This window comes from Aulonocara sp. 'chitande type north' Nkhata Bay, linkage group LG3, assembly GCF_057382095.1.
Source record: "Aulonocara sp. 'chitande type north' Nkhata Bay isolate Kocher_YH1m ecotype deep benthic linkage group LG3, A_spYH_male_GT1.1, whole genome shotgun sequence".
Classification (NCBI taxonomy): Eukaryota; Metazoa; Chordata; class Actinopteri; order Cichliformes; family Cichlidae; genus Aulonocara; species Aulonocara sp. 'chitande type north' Nkhata Bay.
Genome location: NC_141346.1, coordinates 28,744,895 through 28,767,099, shown reverse-complemented (window position 1 = coordinate 28,767,099; position 22,205 = coordinate 28,744,895). Strand labels below are relative to the sequence as shown.

General features: G+C 37.5%; 3 protein-coding genes across 3 annotated transcripts; all 3 read left to right on the top strand.

Annotated features, from left to right (window-relative positions):
• The first annotated feature begins 4,008 nt into the window (after positions 1-4,008).
• Positions 4,009-4,914, top strand: LOC147335048 (uncharacterized). Its single transcript, XM_086287441.1, has one exon. It carries the CDS (start codon positions 4,009-4,011, stop codon positions 4,912-4,914), a length of 906 nt encoding a protein of 301 aa, XP_086143567.1.
• Positions 4,915-13,624: 8,710 nt separating this feature from the next.
• Positions 13,625-14,515, top strand: LOC147335047 (uncharacterized). The gene has a single exon (XM_086287439.1). It carries the CDS (start codon positions 13,625-13,627, stop codon positions 14,513-14,515), a length of 891 nt encoding a protein of 296 aa, XP_086143565.1.
• A 1,567-nt stretch (positions 14,516-16,082) lies between these two features.
• On the top strand, positions 16,083-17,275 carry LOC147335046 (uncharacterized). The gene has a single exon (XM_086287438.1). It carries the CDS (start codon positions 16,204-16,206, stop codon positions 17,113-17,115), a length of 912 nt encoding a protein of 303 aa, XP_086143564.1. The 5' UTR covers positions 16,083-16,203; the 3' UTR covers positions 17,116-17,275.
• The last annotated feature ends 4,930 nt before the right edge of the window (positions 17,276-22,205 follow it).

Genomic DNA, 22,205 nt, shown 5'->3' with positions numbered 1-22,205 from the left:
AACATAAGCATTGACTGTGTCTGGCTTATTTGTTTTGCAGGGACATGCTTGGTCATGGTGGAGGACTTATTCATTATTGGAAGTTTCTGCTTAGTGATATTATCTTTACCCATTGTCTCCTTATGCAGCCTTTCTGTTCTCTGTGTTTTATTTCATCCAGGGCCAGACAAACAGGGGTGGAACAGGGAAAGGGTTAACCAGTCTGGCTTCACCTCTACTGAGAAGGAAAGATTCACTTATTGGCTTCATCCTGGGCTCTCATGTTAAAATACTTAACTTTACTGCAGTACTTGAGTGTTCTATTAATTCTAGCAAATTTTGGAGTCAATCTCAGACAACAGATTTGGCAGATCAATGCTAGCCCATGTCAGCTGAGCTCATTCCCTTCTGTAACACTCACATGGAGTATGGTGCTTAAGCTGCTTCAGCCAATTTGTGGTGCTACAGCAAACCACTTTGTTAACCAAATCTCCATCTTAGTGCCTCCACCACATTATATGTCTGTGTCATGGCTAAAGTGGAATTGCATGATCCATTATGCAATTCCAAGGTCTGGAAACCATCTAGCAACATGCAAACTAACCTGCTTTTAGCTATTATGCACCTACAACACCGTATGAAAACATTCTGTGATTTTAATTTTAACAATAACATCCATTCAATTTACTTGAATTCAGTTTTTTATATACCACTAAATCACAACAACAGTTGCCTCAATGTGCTTTATATTGTAAGTTAAAGAGGTTACAAGAAGAAAAATGGGAAGGAAAAACACCCTTTTAACAGGAAGAATCCTCCAGCAAAACCAGGCTCAGGGAAGTTCAGGCCATGTGTTATGTGACCTGGGGGTGAGGGGAGAAGACAGGATGAAGAAACGCCATGATGTTGATATTCACAAAAGTTGAGTGATACATTTCTTCTTCAATGAATAATCATGATTAAACTAATATTTAGCATAGTTTAAAATTTCATTTATATCAATTTAAAATCTTTACTTATTTTTTGAGAAACATATTTTTGCAAAACAGTATAAATTTCCATTGATGAATTCAAACAAACAACAGATATGTAAAGCATCAGTGTTCAATTTTGTCATTTACCGAACACAACTAAACACATGCAACCCTGAATGGCTACATAATTCAGGACTCTTTGCCTATCTAACCCTCACAGAATAAACGCTGGTCATATATTGCTAAGTTAAAAAAAACAGAGTAATTGGAGTAATTGGTTTAAATGTTTTGCCGTTTAGAACATGTTGTTTTAATTTAGCTTTAATTCACTTAAAAAGTGGTTGATGGTTAATAATGAAAAAAAAGTTTAGTCATTCAAGTGGTGTAATAAAATAAAATAAAAAATAAATAAAATTGTGTTGTGTATATGTTGATGAAGTCCGATTGTGCTTTAGTAATGGTTTCTTTATTAGGTATGTCTTTGCCAATTTGTTGGTCAGTTTGTCATTGTCACACTTTGTTTTGATGCAAATCAACTGTATTAGTGGACAGACAGGTGAAGTGGGACTGCAATATATAGCCAGTAGTGTACATTAGGATCAACTACTCAAGAATCCACAGAGGACAAATAAAGAGGGAGAAGGCTAAAAAACACTAATAAGGTTGGTGTTGTTTTACTTAATGTTAAATGCTCATTAACACTGATCACTGAACTGAAGTGACAAGAAAGCTTCAAAATTCACTTATTATCTGAAATATTAAAGGCAGACTGCAGAGAGTTTACATGATAAAACACTCACTGTGGTTTGCCTGATATTTATTATTATTAGGGCCTGGGCACTTACACTGTTTAAGCCCTAGTTTATGTAATTTTAATATTATTATTATTACAGTTACAGCAAACTGGGAACAACATGTTTGTTTTAAATATCTATCGATCTATCTATCGATCTGATCTGATCTGCGTTCAATTACTCTGCCTAGGCTTCATTGTCAAGCGCAGATCCATTGAGCACAGCCCATATGCATTTACTCAAGTTAGTATGGCAACTGCCTCAATGCTACCCGAAATTGAACCTCATTCACCGTCATTCAGATCTGGCGTTTGGAACTATTTTGGTTTTCATGTGAAGTATGACCCTACTTAAGCCTGTCGTGGACAAAGTACAACAGTATGTCGGATGTGCTACGCAATGTTCAATTACATCGGTCGGAACACAACAAATACCACGGCACATTTACACCGACATCACGTTGGTGCAAAGACAAGTGGAAGCAGACAAAAACAACAACAAGCACGCATGCAACAAACTTTACCCGAGTCATTTAGACAGCCGTTAGCACATGAATCTAAGAGGGCAAAAGAGGTAGACAGGGCAATTGCTACTTTTATTGCTGTCGACAAAATAGCTTTTATTTTGGAAAGAGCCATTTCTCTGTAATAAACTTTTCCACAGATGGGTGATTTCTCCATCACATACATTTATTAATTTTTTTATTAGTTTGTTGTTTAAAAACTGTACTTTTGAGTTAAAAGAAATATTTATAATTTAATAACTTAAAAAAAGGCATGAACATTTTTTTGTATCAAAAAAATATCAAACCGTGACACCAAAGTATTAAAACGAACCAAACTGAATTTTGTCTATTGTGTATATATATATATATATATATATATATATATATATATATATATATATAGCAGACACTCCTGCAGATAGAAAACATTCCATGGGAATCAGCACAGGGAGGAATATTAGGAAAACTCCCAGATAAGGTGGGTCTTGTTTATAACTTTCAGTTATAGCTTTATTTCGAATACACAGTAGTATTCACCAGTTTGCATCTGGTTAACTTTTCAAATTGTATAATGCTGACACCTTTTTAAAGCAATGTCAAAAAACAGTGTTGTGTTTATGTTTCATTTACATACTAAAAATGTTAAATTTGATAATGTAACAACATTATCCTAACTTTGGTATCAAATTAGTACTAATTAGTAAATAAATGAGTATATAATACATTGTATTTACACAGTTTGATAATTCAACAACAAAAGAAGTCTGTGTGGTTTGGTAAATTTGTGACCACAGCTGATCTCGCAGGCTACTAAATAATGCCTTTGCATTCACTAGGGTCCAGGGTATAATTGGCCATTTTTAACCACTTTAACCATTTTACCTCTACATTTCAACTTTAAAAACTATTTACTTTGCCTTGTGTCACAAATCTCTCGCATCTTAAAAATTGCTCTCTCTTTTTCTGCTGTCTTTCTTTCTCTCTCTCTCTCTCTCTCTCTCTCTCTCTCACCATCACTCCTATGTCATCTCATGTTGCCATATCATTTTTTGATTGGTCGACATTGTACATTTTTCCACCAACACGAAAGGGCGGGTTTTTTTGTTTTGTTCTGTTTTTTTATTTTTTTGGTCATAAGCAGAGAGTGCTTACTAGCGCTGTAATTAGACGTTAAACGTGATGAAACTATTTAGGAAAAAAACATGTTTATATTGTTTATCATGACTCTGGTTTTCCATGGCTTATCAACACAATTTAAAAACTGGTATATATCACCTTGTTGCTTTGTCATCTTGATGTTGTAATGTGATTGGCTTACCACGACTACTTTATTTTTCCTCAGCCAAACAGCAGAACTCATGCGATTGTTTTGCCCTCTTAGCTCCAGGTGTTGTGCCAGAAAGTGATTGCTGTCCGCGGGAGTGTGCACACCTGCTTACGATAGGAATAGTAATTAGTTAGATTAATCGTTACTGAAAACAGTAACATTGGGGCCAATCAGGTTAATAAAACAGTTGAGATAAATATATAAATTGAAGCAGGAATCTTTACCCTGCTGGAAAGATCTCCAGGCTTGCTTAGACAAAAAGCCTACTCCTTTTACAACAAAGCTAGATCTTCCTGGGCCACTCCTTATATTTTAAGATGAGCTATATCAGAATTAATGAGAGCAGCAAAGATGACATCCTTCTCCTATGATAACTTTACTGAGAAGTTAATTAAAATGTGATTGTGATATATTTTGTCTCTTTCAGATATGTCATCAGACTTCTTGTTTAACGATTCCCTTCTTCATGCATACCTTTCGTCAATCAATTCCACTGTTTCTTTACCCATAAATTGCTTTCTCTCTACACCAAGTTCCTTAATCTTCACCGCATTCATGATCACCAACATCTTCCTCCTCCTCCCTCTTGGCACTCTCATCCTGTATCGTGGTATCGAACAATGGTGGCATAACAGCTCTGCTTCCTCGCCAGCAACAATAAGACATTCTGACACCTTCATCTACCACGTGGTCATCCTCATGCTTATTGGTGTTTTTGGGTGTGTCCTCTGCTGTTCTGGTATCTACAGTGTCCAATCCAACACTTTAGAAGTGGGGTTTACTATTTATTCTTTCACCTGCATTGGAGACATTTTATTTCACATTCTGACCTGTGTGGAGCGCTACCTGGCTGTTGTTCACCCCATCATCTACCTGAGCCTGAGAAATGAAAAAGGGATCATGATTAGAAATATCAGCATTGGCTGCATCTGGCTGCTTTCATTTGGAGGGATGTGTTTCATGATGATTAAAGAACTTGTTGTTAGTTTGAATTTCTTCATTATAACTTTATCTCTAACAGTCATCTCCTTCTGCAGCCTTTCTGTTCTGTGTATTTTGATTCGTCCAGGCCCAGGGGAACAGGGTGTAAAAAGAGAGAGGGTTGACCAATCAAAGCTGAGGGCATTCTACACCATGGTGGTTATACTTGGAATTCTTCTGTTGAGGTTTGCCTGGGATCTTTGTTGGGTTTTTCTCTATGTGTCCAGTGAAGGCCTTTATTGTCTGTCAGCAGCATGTAGTATATGGTTTAATTTGCCCTGCACTCTGGTATTACCAGTATTGTTTCTACAAAGAGGAAGGACATTTGTGTGTTTCAAGAACAGCATCCAGTGAGGGGCGAATATAATTTGATTTCATTATGATTTAATTTATTTATTTTTCCCATGTAATGTTAAAATAAGTCTAGCTCTACCTGACTTGACCATAATCTCACTATAGTAAAGTTTGCCCAGGCTCATAGAAAACAGGTCTGCCCCGGATTGCATTTATTGTTATACTGCTATGGTAGCCAAAGTTTCCAGGTTTGTGAGTGTACACTTTATCCAAAACCTAGTGAGGGTTTACTCATGTTTACTACTGGGTGACTGTAGCTCAGGCTTGGTTTCAACGTAACTTTTTTCTTTCATGAGTTATTTACAAGTTTCTGACCACTTATAAAATGTGTTCAATGTGCTGCCCGTTGTGTTGGATTGTCAATGCAACCCTTTTCTCCCACTCTTCACACACTGATAGCAACACCGCAGGAGAAATGCCAGCACAGGCATCCAGTATCTGTAGTTTCAGGTGCTGCACATCTCGTATCTTCACACCATAGACAATTGCCTTCAGATGACCCCAAAGATAAAAGTCTAAGGGGATCAGATCGGGAGACCTTGGGGGCCATTCAACTTGCCCACGACGACCAATCCAGTTTCCAACTGTTCATCTAGGAATGCTCGGACCTGGCACCCATAATTTGGTGGTGCACCATCTTGCTGGAAAAACTCAGGGAACCTGCCAGCTTCAGTGCATAAAGAGGGAAACACATCATCATGTAGCAATTTCAAATATCCAGTGGCCTTGAGGTTTCTATTGATGAAGAATGTTGTATAGAGCACAGAGTAATGTGGGAGAGTAGAAAAGCGCTATATAAGAATCAGTCTGTTCACTGTCTGAGTAGAGTTTGGTTGTTATGTTCCAGCAAATGTTGTTATTATATGACTTGATTAAGGTACGCATTAGGCTGACATTTGGGGCCAGAGCTGAAGCTGTTCTGGGCCAGCAGCATGTCTGCAACTGGCCTTGTGTGGGCCACCAAAGGGCCGTCATTCTTTGCAGTGTGTAGGCCATGTGTAAGCACATTGTGTGGGCCAGATCCGGGCCATACCATTTTGCTATGTGGGATGCAGTCAGTACTGCACATTAGAATTACATGCTAAAGAGAGGATAGACATTAGAGAGAGAAGACTAAAAAACACTGATATGGCTGCTGTCATTTTAAATACAGATTTGCTGTTACATACTTAACAGCACTGATGACTGAACTACAGTGACAAGAAAACTGTAAAATTCACTTATTGAAGGGACACTGCAGAGATTTTACACAAGACAAGCTTACTCATTGTGGTTAGACAACTGATATTTATTTTTGTTAATTGTTTGTTAATTGTTAATTTGTTAATAGGGACCAAGCACAATTTTTCTACTCTATTCTACATCTGTTATATTAACAATGTTGTATATATAATAATACATATTAATATTGTGGGTAATATAGTGGTTAGACAGGACACCTTTGGAGCGGGAATTGCAAATTTGATTCCCACCCAGTATCCAGTAAGGGTCCTGGGTAGGGATGGGTATCGTTTAGGTTTTATCCGATACCGGTGCCAAACCGGTACTTTTGAAATGGTGCCAGTGCTTAAACAGTGCTCAAACCGCTGCTTAAAGAATGAAGAACATCAACTTTGTCCAAAAACCTCTCATGTTCAGCTGTTTTTTTGTAAAAAGATAACAATGTTAACCTTTTCTGCAGCTATGGGGCATATATGGTATCACTCTTGGCTGGAAGCAGAGCTTAAACAATGGAAAAAACACAAACTTTGTCCAAAAACCTCTCATGTTTAACTGTTTTCCACTTTTTCTTTGGTCATGTTAGCCTTTTTTGGCCAGGGTGGAGAGAGTATCTGCCATCAAACAAGAGGACAGCCGCATGTAGCTATGATGATGTTTGTTAGTTCACCTTACATGCATTAATTTAATAGCCTACTCAATGTAAATTACACACGAACAACATTAAGCTACTCACGCAGAGGAGAACGGCTGCTGCTGCCATCATCATCCATCATCATTTCTGCTACACTGGCAGGGCTAGGGGCCAGGACTCTCCTCTTTGTGTTTTTGGGGGATTTTGCTCCGGGTCCGATAACTGGCAACCCACCCGCAGTAGATGTGCACGGAGTGAGGTCTCGCAGCAAGCTATCAAATACGGCGCATTTCTCGGCTTTTAAAAAAAACGCTATGCGTCGCCAGGTGTTTCATCGGATTTGAGGTGTTACCTCCTTTGACAGTATCACAGTATCAGCTTAAAGCACTTGTTGCAGGCTGCTGAGTTTTCATATTTTGCTGTGAAGTACAGCCATACATTTGACCGGTCCTCCTTGGGCATTTTTAATCTGTAGCTCTGCTCTAAAAGAACGTACGTACCTGGACCCGCCTACTATCCTCGGAAACGTAAAATGATTGGCTAGAGTCTAAAGTGTATCACAGCTCAGGAAAAAAAAGCACCGAAATAAAGCACCGAAATGTGCGCTGCTTTTCGGTCTGGTTACTACCGTTTATGTCAGAACCGATACCGGTACCCATCCCTAGTCCTGGGTAGACCGCCCATGCTAGAAAAAAAACCTAAGCCCTGGAATGGCTTGTCTACGTCTGCAGCTCAGACACAGGCATTTCACTAGATGTTGTACTCTGTATGATTGTGTATATGACAATTAAAGGTTGTTTGTTTGTAATGCAGTTTTTTGAATCGTTAAAGCACATGCTCTAATTCATTGAATCAAATTCTCAAGCCTGCATATTATGCGTCACTCTTTTGTCAAAATAATTAAATAAATATTAAACATATAATTAAACAGTTAATATCAATAAGAATCTCAACAGGAAGCCTTGGTAAAAAACTGTATATAGTCCAAAGTGGGAGCATCATAGTTACAGCATCATAAGTTGGTAGTACTGGTCATGCAAAACAGGTCTGTAGGTGTGTCACGAGCAGAGTCAGTTTATCACATTAGGAGCTCTAGAACACTTAGGAATTAACTATGTGATCCCCATCTGAATTTGGTCCATGTCTCTCTTAATAAGTTATTTATTGATTTGCATTAGACTGAGTGACTTTGTACTTAGAGAAACCCTTGATAGCAAGCATATTTGCTTACCAGGTTTGCACACATCTCCTGAAGGTTTTTGGCCCACTCCTTTATACAAAAACTCCCTTAATCTTGTACCTGATATCTTACAGTTACACCCACTTTAGAAATATGAACACATTTGGCTCCAAAGTACAAATATGGTGACAGCTAGCATTCGAAATTTCAAAAGAAGTAACCGGTAACTACTTACCAGGTCATCAAGTTTTTAAATCAACAATAAATCAAAATCTTTACCTGGTGGTGTCTTACTAGGGTTGCCAACAGTCCCTTGAAAAACATAATCGTCCCATATTTAGAAACAAAAGTACACGACCCGTATTGAGCTGAACAGGGACGCACTTTGTCCTGTAATACAGTGAGAATCAAAAGTAGTCTATAAATGTTAATGGAATTAATGCTCTGTTTGAAAACATAATTCCCAGCCCCTCTCCTGCTCTGTGACCAATGAGCTGACAGCACACTTACGCACGAGTATGACAATTCAGATTACGCTTATCTCGTTGGTCGAGTAAAGGTTGCTTGCGGAGAAGATACCAGAAGACATCAGATGACCACAACAAGAAGCATGGCCTACAGGGAAACAAACGCCGATACCGCGGTGCAAGTCTCGGATGACAGTACACTTTCGACCAGCAATTTTTGTACCCCTCCGAGAAAGAAATAAAAAAGGCTGCAAAAATACAGGGAGGAATGGGAAAAGGAAAACACCTGGCTGGAAAAAGTGCGCAATAACACCTATAAAGCGCACTGCACTGTGCCGGCGCACTTTTTCCATAGGCCATGGTGGACTGACTGACCTCAAGCAGCATGCTTCTAATGGTGGGCACATGAACAACATGAGGGACGTGAAAGCTCGGGGAACCCTTGATCAATTTGTTGTCCACCACACCACAGCAGAAGCAGATATGGTATGTAAACATTGTTTTTTTTTTTAACCTTCTGGTTAAGGTTAATATGGGCATGTGCAATGAATATCAGCGCTATGTGGCCAGAAGTGTGATAATATAATTTATTTTGTGTAATAAACAACTGCAAGGATAGATGATTACAACAAATAGATGACTAATACATAAAAGTAATACATAGATTAATAATGATGATGAGTTATGATGCGTAATCATGGTAACAAGCGGGTTTACAAACAGGAGCAGCTGATTAGCATTAGAAAAGCTGAAATAATACCTCAACTGAAGCCAAAAATCCCTGATGAGTTGACACAGAAGAGGCTTCTTCAGTGTCAAGGAGAGGATTTTCTCTCTTATGAAGAATAAGTGGACTGATGTGTGGAACAAATGTTCTACCGATTTAATTAGAAGTGAGCTCATTGTCAGTCTAAATTATGATATGTCTTGCTCAGAGTTTTACTCTGCAGTACTGAAAGACAAACAACTCCTAACTGCAGCAAGAGCTCAAAAAACACTTGAAATGGAAAAACTGGTCTGTTTCCACTTAATGTAGCATTGAGCTTTTGAGTTCATGTGTTTGCTCTTTTTTTACTTCAACTTTCAGCTACAGTCAAGGCCTTTGAGGCACATATATTGTCTTTACAGGTGTTCCACAGACTTTCTGTTTGTACTTTTCTAATTGCACTAAATGTGCACTGTTACAAGAATGTTTTCTTTCTGTTGTTTTCTATTAATTTATATAATTTTAAGTTAAGCAGGAAAGAGTTCTTTTTAATAAAGATATACCTGTGTTCTCAAAAGTTAAGCATGACAGGCTTCTGTTTAAGAAAGAGACCTTTTTTATTGTTAATTTTGTCATTTTGCACAAAACGTTTAGCATAACAGTCTTTCGTTTGGGAAAGATGCCTATTTTATTGTGTTAATGTTGTCATTTTGCACTAAAAATAAATGGCTAAATGATCATTTGTTTCCCATGTGTTCATATCACAAAGAATATGCAACTTCAAGTCAAATGGTTAAAAAAATAATTTCACACACAAAAAAAAGAGCTAAAAAATTCACCACACTGGGTGAAGGGTGAAGACAATCGGGTCGCCCGGCCCTGGCCACGAGGTGTCCCTTATTTATTTTTCAGGGAGTTGGCAACCCTATATCTTACAATGTGAGATGTAGCAGAAGGTTAAAAAAAAATATTTATTTACACATCTTTTAGGTCTTAAAAATAGCTCTTTAACAGATACATATGTATATGTTCATTAAGCAGGATATACATTGCAAAAAATAGGATGAGCTGCAGAGCTCAATATCAATCCCTGCAAGATACGCATTAGTCATTGTGAATGCAATTTGCCAGATTCACACAATAAGACTTGAGAGCCACCAGCTCTATGGGTCCACTTCAGTATTTTGAACTGTACTTCTGTGAAGCTAATCTGTAATATTTATTGGCCTGAAAAACATGACAGTCATGATAAAACCTTAGATCGTAGACCTTATGCAGCAATTCTCTGAACTATGGTTATATTCATGTAACATTCACATTTGTTTCATTTGAATGCACACAAAACTTTTCTACTCAAATCATTTCTTTCACCTGCTCACCCCAAATAAGACTGCTGAATTTATATATAGTTGAAAAAACTACAATAAGATAAGATAAGATAAGTCTTTATTGTCATTGCACAGTCATACATAGTACAATGAAATTGGAAAATTGTCCTACGTCGGCACTACATGTAACACAACACAACACGATACGACACATCACAACGCAACACAAACAACACAACACAGTATAATAACTTAGTGATAAAAAAGAAGAATAAGTGTATTTGTATTGCACACTGTTATTATTGCACATTAATTATTATTGCACCTTGTTATAAATATAAATATTATTATTATTACTGTTTTTACCGTTGTTAACCCCCCTAAAAAGTCCAGGGAGGTAGCCAGTCAGGTCAGCTATTTGCATTGATCAGGGCTATTGCCCTGTTGTAAAAGCTGTCCTTGAGTCTGTTTGTTCGGGACCTCAGCAGCATGAACCTCCTGCCAGATGGCAGCAGCTTAAACACCCGGTGTCCTGGGTGTGTACCGTTCCGTAGGATGCTGCGTGCCCTCTTGAGACAGCGAGTGCTGTACAGGTCCTTCAGGGAGGGAAGAGGATGTCCAATGATTTTTTGGGCCATATTGATGATCCTCTGGAGTGCCTTTTTCTGTGCTGTGGTGCAGCTGGAGAACCACACACCGATGCAATATGTCAGCACACTTTCAATGGAGCAGCGGTAGAAGACGGTCAGCAGCTCCTTCTTCAGGTCCATTTTTCTGAGGATTCTCAGAAAGTGGAGACGCTGCTGGGCCTTCTTTAAAACCACAGAGGTGTTAGAGCTCCATTGGAGGTCTGTGTCTATGTGCACACCCAGAAACTTGAAACTGGAGACCCTTTCCACGCACTCCCCGTTGATGCTGACAGGCTGCAGCTCAGACTTCCTTCTTCTGAAATCAACTACCAGTTCTTTTGTCTTGGTGGTATTGAGGTTGTTATCTACACAACAATCTGACAGCCTCTGAACTTCAGCTCTGTACACCGTCTCATCTCCCCCAGAGATGAGCCCTACCACGGTGCAAACTTGATGACTGTATGCTGACTGTAAGGCCCAGGTGGACGATAGATGATAACAAGTAAGACTGGTTTCTGAGTTTTACAGCTGGGGTGGACAATGTTAAGCATCAGGCTTTCAAATGAATTAAAAGTCTGTCTTGGTCTTTCATTAATTAATAGGCTGGTGTGAAAAATTGCTGCCACACCGCTGCCTCGGCCTGTGCTTCGAGTTTTCCGGTAGTTAGAATGACTCGGGGGTGTTGATTCATTTAAACAAATGCTGCACTGTCAAACCTGAGAAGAAACAATAGACGTTCGTCTTTTTTTTCCTTTTTTTTTTTTTTGCTTTTCTGTAGAGGCCTGGTCCCCGAGCTTGAGGATCCTCTCTTGCCCACGGGAATTAAAAAAATATACATATATTTAACCTCCTAGGATCTGGCGTCCACATATGTGGACATCACATTTTGGGTTATTTAGACCAAAATACTCAATTTTGCTCTACAAGGGCCTGATATCCACTTACGAGGACATTATACTGCTACTGTTCTATCAAAATTTAAACGAATATCCTCATATGTGGCTCTCATTTTTCATAAAAACAAATGTAAGGTAAAAAAAAAAAAATCTGGTAATTCTTTGTTTTTCCTTTTTATCGGGCCCCAATGTGCCCAAATATCAAAGTGAAATTAAAAATGCATGTCGTGGAAGAGTTTGGGTCTTTGGAGGATATATATATATATATATTCACAGGGTATGTATCTGTAATGTGTAATGTGTACTGTAGTAGCTCCTTTGTTAAGTGTTTATTCATTTGTTATTCATTTGTCTTTGTCATTTTCAAATATTTTTCTAATGCAAATAAGAAATATATTTGAATTGAACTTTGATTTAAGGGAGAAGAGAGGTGGGGTGCTTATACACAGCAGGTAATACTTATTTGGCACAAATATTCTACAGGGAATCTGCACAGGGAGAACTATTATAAAAACTCACTGATTAGGTTGGTATTTGTTTGTTTCCAATGACTATATATATGTTTTATCTGACTAATATTCAATGATTTTGGAAAACCAATACTAACTAATTCTACTACTTGTTTCATTTAGTTACAAAGATATATTTATCTAACTGTAACCACTTTGGAGGCAAAGCAACAACATTAATGATAATGATGATACATTAAGTTGTTTTTGCAAATATATATAATGAACAATTTATCTACACACATATTCAAATAATAGAATTCATTGTTATTCTACCAAGTTTTTGAATGAGAGTGCTGTTTTAACAGTTTTTGTGTAAAACTTTAAATTAACTGGCTTGACATGATAATTTGTACAATCTAAGTCAGATGCATTGTTTCTGCATATGTGCTGATTACAGTCAATGAAGACGTACAGTGATAGGGGTAGTGATGGGGAAAAATCAAGCTCAATATTATGGTATACAAAATCAAATAATTTGTAAATGATTAGGTTAATATGTTTTGAGTTATAATTCAAAACATATTTTTCTACCAGTAGAAAAATTATGTTGTCACCCCTGAAAAACACAGTTGAAATAAACATCTTTCCTAAAAATTAACCCATGTGACATGTTGGGAATGCTGACAACATAAACAGAATTTTTTTTGAACATATTACATTTGATTAAGTTTTGGGGTTGATGAATTTCTATCAATGAATTAACTCCTCATGACATGGACAATCAAGATAAACACATTTAAATGTGAAAACTGTGAATGACACAAAATATCTCCAAATGATATCTCAATTTGACAAAATTTTATATAATTTCTTTACTAAAAATTAAAGCAGGAATGTTTTCCCAGGTGGAAGGATCTCCAGACTTACACACACACACACACACACACACACACACACACACACACACACACACACACACACACACACACACACACACACAATAAATACATTTTACAATAATGTGTATTATTGTATTTTATATTACATTAATGTGGTGCGAGATCTGCCCATGTTACTGCCTAACATATTTAAAGAGGAGAGGTTTCACATTTTTTAGATCAACACAAATGGATCCATCAGTGATAGATTTACTGAGTTTGATCAAATTTGATTGTCATATCTTTTTATTCTCTTACAGATATGTCACCAGACTCATTGAATGACTACTTTCTTCATCCAAACCTTTCCTCCATCAATTCCAACTTACCTTTGACCTTGAAGTGCTTTGTCTCCAGTCCAAGCTCCATCATCTTTACTGCATTCAGCATTACCAACATCTTCCTCATCGTCCCTCTCTCTATCCCTATTATCTATCATGGGATCCAACAAAAGCGTACCAATTCCCCCTCAGCAACGTGTCACTCTGACATCTTTACCTACCACATGACCATCCTGACACTTATTGGTGTTTTAGGGTGTATCCTCTGCTGTTTCGGTATCAACAGTGTTCATTTCAACACAGTGGAGGCAGGATTTTATCTTTATACTTTCACAGTCTATGGTGAGGTTTTCTTTCAATACCTTACCTGTGCGGAACGCTACTTGGCTGTTGTTCATCCCATCACCTACCTCAGCCTGAGAAATGAAAGAGGGATCATGATCAGAAATATCAGCATTGGCTGCGTCTGGATGCTGTCTCTTGTATTCACTGTTTTAATGATGGTTCAAGAACTGGTCATTATTTTGAATTTTTTTATTGGGTTTTTATCTGTAACCATCATCAGCTACTTCAGCTTTTCTGTTCTGTGTATTTTGATCCGTCCCGGCCCAGGGGAACAGGGTGTACATAGAGAGAGGGTTGACCAATCAAAGCTGAGGGCATTCTACACCATGGTGTCCATACTTGGAATTCTACTGTTGAGGTTTTCTTGGGGTATTTACTCGGTTTCACTCTTTTTGTCAAATGATGGTGCTCATTGTACAGCAACAATAAGTGGTGTCTGGTTTAATCTGCCCTGCACTCTGGTGTTACCTGTGTTGTTTCTATACAAATCGGGCAAATTTGTGTGTTTCAAGAATGATAGCCAATAATAAGAGCTCTTTCAGTCTAATAACAAAATTGTAACATATTAAAGTTTATAAAAAATAGTTCATTTATGAGTCCTGTAGTTAAAGAAACAAGAGCAATGTTAATGTGAAGGATTTTATTCCCCATCTTCGTGCTAACTTTAATCAACCTGTACACATCATGTATGAAGACAAAAAAGTTTGGTTTTAGTTTTTCACTCTGATAGTAGTTGTTTCATACAAATAACACTCTTGATTCTTGAGCAGGGAGGTATTTTAACACATTATGTTAAGCAGTTTCCTAACAATAACATATGCACTGAGGTCATTAAGGCTATTTCACATTTACGAGACCGTCCTCATAACCTTTAAAAATCAAGTGTAGTCCAAAGATTGTCCTAAACCTGCATGCACTTACACATTTTTAATTCCATTAATTACATATTCTTTTAATTCCAAGGACTTCATTTATGGATGAAATGGAGTGAATTTTTAGCCTTGGTGGTGTTAAGCAGTCTGACTTTATTTCAACAGGTTTTCAAAATTCTAAAATAACTATTGTGCAATTTGTTTGTTTAACATTTTGACAGACATTAATTTGACATGATGGGTAAATGTGTACATGAATGATAAATTTAAGAAGCATTTGAAATAAAGTAATACATGCAGGGATTTTCTGACCGTAATAAACTGATACACAAAACGTTCTGTATCACTTGTATACACACCATTATTACTAATAGTGTGTATTCTTGAAGTGTTTCTATTTTGGTCTGCAAATAAACCTTTTTACACTTTATTGCACAGCTGAGTTGGTTTGCTCTTTTGGGTCAGTTAACTGTAAAACATGACAGACATTACTTTACAGAAGAGATCTGTACTTATATAAAAGACAGTTTATATAAATCCTCACTTATCTATTGATCTGTTTTTAAGAGGCCACTCATTTTACATTACGTTATTGCTTTTATGCAAATAAATCTCATTTGAATTGAACGTACATACATAAAAAGACATGGAGTGGTGCTGCAATATACAGCCAGTACATCCTATCTGAGGCAAGTACACACAGATACAGATGAAGAAGGCCTGGAGACTGATTAGGTTGGTGCTTTTTTTTAATAGTCAGGCATGTGTAATTAACTGCATTGTGAAACACTAAAATGGACACATAATGATGGTTGGACACTTACAGAAACAGGTAAGGGAAACTCCACAGAATTTACATCTGAATCAGTTTACTTATAATTACTATGCAATCCAGTTCCAACATGCTTTCTATGATTTTGTGGAGGATCTTTAAAGGGGTGAACACAAAGGAATGCAGTAACTACTGATCATGGCATGTCAGTAAAATCCAGTGATTTGTAATAACAACAGGTGAAATCATTAGCCATTAGCAATGCACAGTGTGTTCCAAGTTAAAATTTCTTGTTATTTCCTCCCTCAACACCTTTATTTCATCTACATAAAGTTGCTGCTTGCTTATGAGTTTCTCTGCAGTCAGAAACAGAAAAGCATGCTCCAGTTATATTATATAAATAGATATTATTTTTGAATGGGACTTAAAAATGGAGCTCCGATAGTCATCCGGACTTTAAATTTTGAGTTGCAATCTGTGAGTCTTTGGCCTCTCTTAAACAGTTAAAAAAAAATGAAAATCAGAAGTAGTGATATTTGACAGAATCTGTTCTTTTTTTCCTCTTTTAGATATGTCAATAAACTCATCTTGCCCTTCCAATGAATCCCTTCTGGACTTGCAGACTACCTCAGTCAGCTCTTACATACCACCATTCGTGCATTGTCTTTTCTCCAGACAAGATTCCTTCATCTATACATCTGCAGCTATTAATAATGTCATTCTCCTCCTCCCACTCTCCATCTTCATCCTCTACCATGGTCTTCAAAAATGGCAACAAAAGCGCTCTACATGTTCTGCAGCAACGATAAGTCACTCCGATAGCTTCACCTATCACATGGTCATGATTGAGCTGATTGGTGTCTCTGGCTGTATCCTCATCTGTTATGGTATCTACACAAAGGATTCACGCATGATAGTATTGGGGTATTTCTTAATTTATTTCAACTGGTTTGGACAGATTTTCTTTCATACCCTTACCTGTATGGAGCGTTATTTGGCTGTAGTTCATCCCATCATCTACCTCAGCTTGAAAAATGAAAGAGGGATCCAAATCAGAAATACCAGCATTGGATGTGCCTGGTTGTTTTGCTTTGTAGGGATCGGTTTAGTCATGATACAACATTTTCCCATCATATTGGATCTTGCCATTTCATTAATATCATTATGCATCGTCTCCTTCTGTAGCATTTCGGTTCTCTGTGTTTTGTTTCGTCCAGGCCCAGGAGCACAAGGCGGGAACAGAGAGAGGGTTGATCAGTCAAAGCAGAAAGCATTCTACACCATAGTAGCTATACTAGGAGTTCTGATGTTGAGATTTACTTTTAGTCTGACTTGGGCTTTACTGTATGTTGTAGAAGAAAATAATAATTGCATGATGTTGATGTTTGAAATCTGGATTAATTTACCTAGCAGTTTGGTGTTACCTCTGCTGTTTCTACACAGAGCAGGAAAATTACTGTGCTGTAAGAATAACGCACAGTGAGGGTAAGATGAAAAAAAAAAAAAATGGAACAGTCACACTTATCCTAGCATCAAATTCAACCTGATTTAAAAGAAATCCCACATATCCTTCCACTAGTGTTTTGTTAGGTAATACCATTTAGACTGCTTTAGCTGATGCATCAATCCAATGTCACCGCATAAGCATGTAATGGTCACGCCGGTCCACCATGTCCATTTCACGCTTTGGATAGGCAAATCAGAAGCTGCATTACCAGCGTTTATAGTTGCATTCCAGGTTATGAAAATATAATTAATAATTAAACATGTTTGTTGTTGTTACTGTAAAAATATAACTTTTTTCTACTCTGATTTTATGTTTTCGTCTAAATTCAAATCAATTGTGTTAATACGGTATATCAAAAGGAAAAAAGATAACAGCTAATTCAGACATAAAAGGAAATTATACTAAAGGGCTTTTAAAGGTGAGATGTAAATGTAAAAAAAAAAAGCGAAAAAAAAAAAAACGAAAAAAAAAAAATATTACAACATTCCCAAATTTCACAGTCATTTGGGGCAATTTAAGATGCCAAGTCCTATAAAGTGAACTGGTATAAAGGCACTCAGAAACTGGGGCAAACTCTGACAGGAAGAGGTCTGGCAGAATCAAAGCTACAACTGAAACAGAGGAGTTTCTGAGAGTTAACAGCTTATGTGATAGGTGAGTCACAGGACAACAGCTTTATGAACAGCTTTACAGTGGTCATAGTCTTAGTTACAATTATAAATAGAAGAATCTGAGCTGCAGCCTGGGCCATTGTAAAAATAAGACAAAGAGGCTTGCCTGGGCAATGAAAAACTGCCATTGGACTACTAAGAACTGGAAGAAAGTGTTATGGATTGATGAATCAAAATCGGAAAGATTCAGTTCATCATGAAGGATGTTTGTGCGGCATCAAGTAAGCGAAAGGATGTTTCCACAGTGTGTGGCATCAACTGTCAAACATAGAGGAGAGGAGGAAGTATGATGGTCTGGGGCTGTTTTGCTGGATCCAGGGTCAGCACAGTCTGCAGACTTAAACCCCATCGAGCTGGTTTGGGATGAACTGGACAGAAGAGTGAAAGCAAAGAAACTTACAAGTACCACACATTTATGGGAACTTTTTTTTTTTTTTAACTACAATTGCCTATTTTTACTTTTGCTTTAATTTCAGACTGCAATCACACATTAAACTACATTTCTATCCATCCATCCATCCATCTTTACTTTGGCACATAACCACCAATCACCAACAATAAAGCATACATATTGATGTTTAACATATATAACGTTGAAAACTTTCCTGACTTCTAAAAATCAAAAATGTTCCAGGTTATTTGTTTGTTTGCTCTTGCAAATAATAACTATATCTCTTTGTAGTGGCATAATTATGTATTGTGTGTGTTGAGATTTTATACCATTAAAATAAAATGTTGTAGCTATTTTTCTGTCATTTAGATGTAATTTGTATTTAGAGTGTTTTATGTTACCACTTTTGCACATCATTTTCTTTTACCTCACTGCAAAGCAGCTATGATAGCATGGTTGTCACATTTTCATTACACAATTCTCCTTTTAATTTTTTCCATTAATTTCAGTGATTACAAACAACAAAAACAACAAAAAAGAAAAAAAAATGCGCAACATGTTAAAGTTTTTTTAATGGTTAAACTTATATAAAACCTTATATAAACCTATTATTTGACCTTTGATTTAGTGAGCTGTCAAGATAAAACACTTATGAACCTGAACTGAATTAGTTGATGTAGAACTTTGCATAGTTTAAATAGCTTGTTGTCAAAGAACTTAATTAAAAATAAGCTATCAATAATAGTTTGACTGCAGCAACAGCTGTCACCAATCACATATACTGTGCACTCGGACACCAACACACCAACATGGCTAATGACCCTGATTTGGATACTAAAATTTGTTTGCACATAATTTGAATTCTCTCTTCGGTACATTGGAACGGTGTAATAAATCAAACTACAGGTAGCATGACAAGAGCACTTACAGTATATCATAATCAAAACTACACAGAAAAGATGCAGCAAAATTTTGATGTATGTCAATGTTGATGGTTCTTTTGCCATCAGAATTGTTGTCTAAAGGCAAAGAAAGATGCCCAACGGATTTACTTTACCAAACTGACCATCCCAGCCTTGCCATAATGGTCCATTTGATTCACCTTTTATTGTTTATTTTATTTTCACTTACTGAATATGGGACAGACTTGACTGGGGGAAAGAAGGGGAGAAAGAAAGAGGGAAAGAGAAACAGCTGAGAAGAGGGACGGGGGAGAAGGGCAAAAAACAAAAACCAACAGAATGAGCAGAAAAAGAAAAAAAAGAAGAAAAAAATGCATATATCAATCACCTGGGTCACCTGCTGAGAAAGAAAAAAGAAAACAAGCAGAAGAGAACAAGAGTGATAGAATAAACAACATCACAATGATATATGGGAATATGACAGTAAATACTAAATGTTAAACATTATTGTGCAGCACATAAGATCAACAGAACACAGTGTGCTTTGAGGTAGGAGCCAAAAAGGGTGTAGTTTGTGGGTGTGATCACCCGTGTGTACACCTGTGAGCATGGACGCATTTGTTTTTTGTTTTTTTAAAAGGTTCCTTCATGTAATGATCATGTAATAAACACAGTGATAGTTGTATATCATATTATATCACTTCAAACAGAGGTGATCCAGTAATGTTGCACTAATGAATTAGACTAACTATTCACTTTAGCTAAAGTTATTAAGTTAGCTAAAGAGTTGGGATGCTGTGTAAGACATAAATAAAGCTAAAACACAAAGGTTTGGACACCGTTTTGCATGTTTCCCTACTGTAGGGGTCTCTGCAAGCATACAGAGGGGGTACTCTGAGAGGGTCCAAGATGACAACTTTGGAATTCTACTAGAAACAGTCGATCATATTTGTTTGTCAAAGCTGAATTCAGGGCAAACTACGCTAAATTAGCGTTTTTAGCTAGCAGCTACAATAAGCATAAAAGATTCAATCTGAGCAATTCAAATTCAAATTTAACTTATTCAAATTCAGTTTCTGATGGCACAGATTTCTGCCCATATGCTCCCTGTTAAATTGCATTATTGATTTTAAAATCCTTATCATACAAAATCCTGAATAATCAGCTACTACTTTGATATCATTTGTGGAAAGGAAGCTGTTCCAGAACACTTGTGATTAGTTCAGATGTAACTTCCTAAACCTAACCCGTCTTTGTCCTTGAAGGCCCAAACAAAGAAAACTCATTCAACTTTTTTTCAAATTAACACGGTGCAAGTAAATTGTTGCATTGTGTTACCAACCAATAAACTGTTAAAATTTCTGCTTTTATAGACACGGTCACACCTCATGAAGATCGATTACCCAAGGTGTACTGATTAGCAGACCTTGCTTCTGCTGCCCTTTTAACCCTTTTTTGGTGTTCATATTTTTGTTGCTCAGCCAACATTGGCAGGTTTGGCTGGCATTATTGTATAAAATATTAAATCAACATACCCATAACATTTTAACAGATGACTACTTACTATCTCATTTACAAGAATTGCAGACCATGTGCATGGTTAATATATATGGAATTTATCTCTAGATGTAAAATCGGTTGAAAATGTGCTCACACACATTGCAAGTTGTTAGGTTTTGTATTGTTGATTGTCATTTATGCTTAGAAATATTTAACCATATATGCTTAGAGGTGCATAATCGATTGTGTAGTGATAGGATGTGTGATCTTTAACAGGCTGCAAAGGCTTGGTGTGTATTCCACACTGGAATGCACACCTACATCCTGGGAGCATGAGAAGAGGTCGTACCTTGTTTTATTGTTTTATGGTAGGATTAACGTGGCTATATCTGTTTTAGGCTAAGTGCCTTTTGTTTAGATGAACTGGTGGACTTCCAGACCAGCAGGTTTAGGGAAGTCATTTATGGGGTCACACTCTGACCCCACACACACACACACACACACATACACACACACGGTACTCTTTGTGTGTATGTAGACGTCATATGTTAATGAACCTATGCATATTCATGTAACCTCAATAAAAGAGCAGTGTTACGGGAGAACGGAGAGAGCAACTGGGGTCAAGCGAAGGAACGGCGTTTGTCCGGTTCTCTCCCGTGCACGAGAAACATGAAGAACTTTGCCTACTTCGTGTCTTGCTTGCTGTGTAATTATATTGTCTTCAACGTTCCAGCGAATAGGTTCAAGCTACAAACCTATCACAAGTGTTACGTTGTTACTAGATCTATATGTTTGTGAAGGTTCTCAGTCACCCAGGTCATCATAGCCTAAGGAGCTTGGAAAGAAAAGAGTCTTCTTTAAGTTGATTGAAGATGTTTCACCTCTCATCCGAGAAGCTCCTTCAGTTCCAAGGTCAAATGGTGGAGAGTCCCAGATTTAAGCCCTATGGGAGTGTGCCCCAAGAGGGACATGGACCCCAATTGATCCTCTACCTAATTACACGAGCCAAGGCGTGAAGAACGGAAGAAGCTTCTTGGATGATGTCAGGGTTCCTGGGTCGGTGACCCAGTGTTTTCAGTTTTGTTCATGTTCGTGTTCAGTTTATTTTGCCACTTCCATGTTCTCACTCCCTGCTTTTCCTGTGTCAACTCGTCTCGTGTCATTAGCCAGATTATGTTCAGCTGTGTACTCACCGGTCTCTCATTATCATCCTCATCAGTCTATGTATTTAAGCCCTCTCTTCCCTTCAGCCCTTGTCGTGTCATTGATGTTATGTTGTCGTTTCCGCCTGCGTTCAGCCAGCCAGCCATTCAGTCAGTCCTTCAGTCCTTCAGTCATTCGTCCAGCCAGCCAGCCAGCCATTTTCTACCTCTGTTCTGTTCATCCACTCCTTATAATAAACCTTCACCAGTCTTCACCTACCTGCGAGTCCTGCGTTTGGGTTCCTTCTTCCTCGCCTCCACACAACGCCTGACAGATGAGAGGTGAAACATCTTCAGGCAACTTAAAGAAGTCCAGACACTTTTCTTTCCTACAGCCTAGTAGTAGTATCAGTGGAGCATATGCAAATAGATTACAGCATCAGATGAATGCAGGACA